The 4,133-nt window shown below is 66.5% G+C and overlaps 1 protein-coding gene across 1 annotated transcript; it reads left to right on the top strand.

Moving 5' to 3' along the window:
- BTC (betacellulin) lies at positions 1-4,127 on the top strand. The gene is made up of 5 exons (XM_057382279.1): positions 1-81; positions 2,629-2,724; positions 2,946-3,063; positions 3,201-3,347; positions 3,594-4,127. Exons 1-5 carry the CDS (start codon positions 6-8, stop codon positions 3,697-3,699), a joined length of 543 nt encoding a protein of 180 aa, XP_057238262.1. The 5' UTR covers positions 1-5; the 3' UTR covers positions 3,700-4,127.
- Positions 4,128-4,133: the final 6 nt, after the last annotated feature.

The following is a 4,133-nucleotide window of genomic DNA, read 5'->3' as shown; positions in this document are numbered from 1 at the left end:
CGCGCATGGAGGCGGCGGCGGCGGCCCCGGCCCCGGGCGGCGGCCCCGGTACCCTGCTGCTCTGCCTGGCCCTCGCCTCCGGTAAGCACGGGGGACCCCTGTCCCGCCAGCAGCCCGGTCCCGGGATACCCAGGGGCTGGCACGGTGTCCCCTCACTGTCCCAGCCCTGTCCTCTCGCTGGTCCCGGTGCTGCCCCCATCCCGTCCCATCCCGCTGCTTCCCGGCCCCAGGCTGATGATCCTGCACCTGCCTCTCCCTCCCATCCCGGTGCTCCCCCTGCCTGTCCTGCTGCTCCCCCGTTCCCGTTCTGCTGAACYCTTGTATCCCCCCTGTTACACCCCATCCTGATGCTGCCTCTGGCCCATCCCAGTGTTCACCCTGGTGTTTCTTCAGTTCCATTCCAGTGACTCCCTGTTCCTCCTTGGTCAGTCCCATCCCAGCCCTTCCTCTGTGCCCCAGTCCTGTCCCCGGGCTCCCAGATCCATCCTGGAACTGCCCACCATTCCATTCCCTSTCCCCTCTGAATCCCTGGATCCTTTGGGGCCAGCACGGGGCCGGGATGTCCCGGTTGGATCCTGGAGTAGGACTGGGATGCTTTTACCACCTGTTGATGGGACGCTGCTCCAGGGTGCCCGGAACGGGGCATGCCGGGGGCAGGGGGCGCCAGTGCCTGCCCAGCACATGTGAGAGCATTCCCGTGTTAGTTCCTCAGTTTTTGGGAAGCAGGAAGCCGCGGACAAGTGTCTGCTCGCGGCCGGCAGGAAATAACCCTCCCTGGCAGAAGGTGCCAGCGCTGGGATTTCGGGGGTGCTTTTCTCTCTGCAGGGAGCACTTTGGGTTTGGCCCTTCGGCAGGGCCGGTGACAGCGCTTGGCAAAACCTGTCAAACCTGTGCTGGCAGGAGGAAACCAAGGGTAGCCGCCTGTTTTGGGGCTGCTGCGTCCCATCAGAGCACGGCAATGTCCCGGGTGGCTGCAATCCTGCAGTCTGGGCTTCCCTGGGAGAGCACGGGGGTGTTAACAGCARCACAATCCCGTGTTTGGGATACTTCCCAGGGTTATCTGTGGCTGCTCAGCAAAGGGTGCAGCCCTAGATAGTGGAGCCCGCGCCTCCGAGAGAGGAGGGTGTTTGCACCTGCAGCTGCTTGGTGCTGCCATGCGGGCGTGGGGCAGYACAGCCCCCTCCCTGCGGAGCTGGCGCTGCCACCAGGGCGGTCCTGCCCAGGGCTGCCAGCCCGGAGGATGCCAGAATGCGCATCTGGTTGCAATAAGGGTGGGGAGCTCATCTTGGTGGGGATCTTTCCATGCCGAGCTGTGAACTCGGTCACCGGCAGTGAAGTCAGCCTCCCTCCCTGCCCCGCCGTGCCCRCAGCTGGATCCCGGGACAGCCGCCCCATGGCTCATCCATCCCTGGCTCCTCCAGGCAGCTCCCACCCCCGGCTGGGGCGGTGGGCTCTGTTTGCTCCCCGCCGGGCTCTCTCGGGGCTCTGTTACCCCGAGCGCGTCATTAGCGGGATGGTGCCTATACATAGCCGGGAGAGACGCGGGTGCTGGGAATGTCCCCCTGCGGGTCGGGGACACCCCGGAGGTTTGGTCGGGCAGCTCCCACCGCTGCTCCCCAGGGGCCGAAGGGCCGGGCAAGGGCGCAGGTAGCCAGGGTTTGGCTGTGCAAGCTCTCCCCGCTCTGAAAAGCCTCAAAGCGCACCCACTCGGGGTGGCAGCAGCCTCGCCTCGCCGTGCCACCTCCGCGGGAGCCGCCCAGCTCCCTGCCCCGTCAGGCAGGACCTGTCCCCGCTCCCTGGGTGCCACCACGGCGGGTGAATCCCTGGGAGGGCCGGGCTGGGAGCGGGGCCGTGCTGAGTCAGTGCTGGTATGCCAGCGATCCGGTTACCGCCGCCGTGACGCGCAGGGCTCTGCCGCCTCTCGGTTTCACCCCGCTGGAGAGCGGTGGCCCCTTTCCCGGCCCAGTTATTGCGGTGCTCCAGGGGGACCTCAAAGCACCTTCCGGTGCCTGCAGGGACTCTGAGAGAACTGCAGAGGGACTTGTCACAAGAGCRCAGTAGTGACAGGACAAAGGGGAACGGCTTCGTACTGACAAAGGGCAGGTTTAGATTAGATATTGGGAAGGAATTCCTCCCTGSGAGGGCGGGGAGGCCCTGGCACACATTACCCAGAGAAGCTGTGGCTGCCCCATCCCTGGCAGTGTCCAAGGCYAGTTTGGACTGGGCTGGAGCACCCTGGGAGRGTGGAAGGTGTCCCTGCCMGTGGCAGCAGAGTTRGAAMGAGATGAACTTTCCAKTCCCTTCCAACCCAAGCCAATGAATGATTCCATGATTCYGGATCCCTCTGGGGATCCCTCCCTGGGCAGAGCAGCAGCTGGCTGAGCTGTGTGGTCCAAAACCCACCACGCTGGCTCCCAGACCTCCGTGCTGGGGCGTTGGTGGGTGGAGGCAGCAGGCGGGGACCGGCTTTCCCTTCTCCCGGCCCTGGGGAAAAGCTGATGCTGCCAGGGCAGGGCAGGGGGGCCGTGGCGCAGCTGTGGAGCCCGAGGCAGCCCCCTCCCTGTGGCTCTGGCGGGCCGGGGGTGGRGGTGCCGGGCCCCGCTCTGAGCTGTCCCCGCTGCGTTCCAGGCTTGGCGTTCTTCAGCTGCGTGGGCGCCGACACCAACGTGACCGCGGGCCACGGCACCGAGGGGCTCAGCTGCGACACGGCCAAGGGATGCACAGGTAACGGGGCGCTGGGAGGGTGCTCGGGGAGCCGGAGGGTTGGAAGGGAGCAGGGCAGGAGGGCAGGATGGAGGATGAGCCCGTGTTTCGTGTGGCGCGGCCGTGTGGCATCCCCCGTTTGCAGCTGTCCTGCTGCGGGCATGGACCCGCTCCGGGATGCTGCTGCCTCTGGGCACGGCTGYCAGCCCTCCGGGACAATTCTTGGTCCTTGTCGCCCCCAGGGAACGGGACGCAGCTGCGGCGGCAGAGCCACTTCTCCCGGTGCCCGGASGAGTACCAGCACTACTGTGTCAAAGGGAGGTGCCGCTTCGTCGTGGCCGAGCAGGCACCGGCGTGTGTGTAAGTCACCCCCGGAGGGGACACGGCGGCACGGGGGGGTTCTGTGCCCGTTCTCCTCGGGAGAGCGGGATGAGGGGGGCACGGGCACCGTGGCATCGTTTGGGACCTCCCTCTGCCTCCCCTGTGCCGCGGGGCAGGTGCGAGTGGGGCTACACCGGGGCTCGCTGCGAGAGCGTGGATCTGTTCTACCTGCGAGGGGACCAGGGCCAGATCGTCATCATCTCCCTGATCGCCGCCATTGTCACCCTCATCATCCTCATCGTCGGCATCTGCCTCTGCAGCCAGTACGTGGGGGAACGGGGCAGGAAGGGAAGGGAAAAACAGGGGCAAAGGAAAGAAMGGAGAGTGGTGGGGAATGTCTCCAGGTGGTGGGGAATGGCTCTGCGGGTGCTGGGAGGTGCCTGGAACATTTCTTTGGGTCTGGAAACCAGGTGTGATCCCATACGGAGGAGGGAGAAGCATCACCGCCATGCCTCATTCTGCCTCTTTTTTTTTTTGTTCGTTTTTTATTATTTTTCCGCCCTGTCCAGCCACTGTCGGAAGCAGCGTAGGAAGAGAAAGGCAGAAGAGATGGAAACCTTAAACAAGGATTCGCCTTCCAGAARCGAAGACGTGCGGGAAACGGGCATYGCGTGAAGGTGCAGGGGGCCGGGGGGGCTCAACCGAGCCGGTGTGACCGGAGCCCCGCACTGGGGCGGGCGCTGAGTTCCTCGGGCTCCGCTGTCTCCGCAGGAGCTCCCGGTACCTGCGGGCGGGTCCCGGACGGCAGCACCGGCTGGCTCCACGGGCGAGGGCGAACACGCGCGGCGGCTTGAATAAAGGGGTGACGGAAAGCTGTCCCCGTGTCGCCAATGTCCTTGCGGGCACGGGCGCCGCTACCGCCGGGGGCTGCGCTGCCGCGCCGCGTCCGCCAGACGGCGACACCCGCGGGACCGCGCCACAACCGCGCCACAACCGCGCCACAACCGCGCCGCCGTCCCGCTCCGGTCCCGGCTCCGGGGGCTCTGCCGGGCTCGGGGTCCCGCTCCGGTCCCGGCTCCGGGGGCTCTGCCGGGCTCGGGGTCCCGCTC

The sequence above is a fragment of the Malurus melanocephalus genome, unplaced genomic scaffold (genome assembly GCF_030028575.1).
Source record: "Malurus melanocephalus ecotype Western Australia unplaced genomic scaffold, MMel_1.1 scaffold_561, whole genome shotgun sequence".
In the NCBI taxonomy this organism is placed as follows: Eukaryota; Metazoa; Chordata; class Aves; order Passeriformes; family Maluridae; genus Malurus; species Malurus melanocephalus.
Note: the sequence above shows the minus strand (reverse complement) of the source record. Positions and strands in the feature narration are given on the sequence as shown.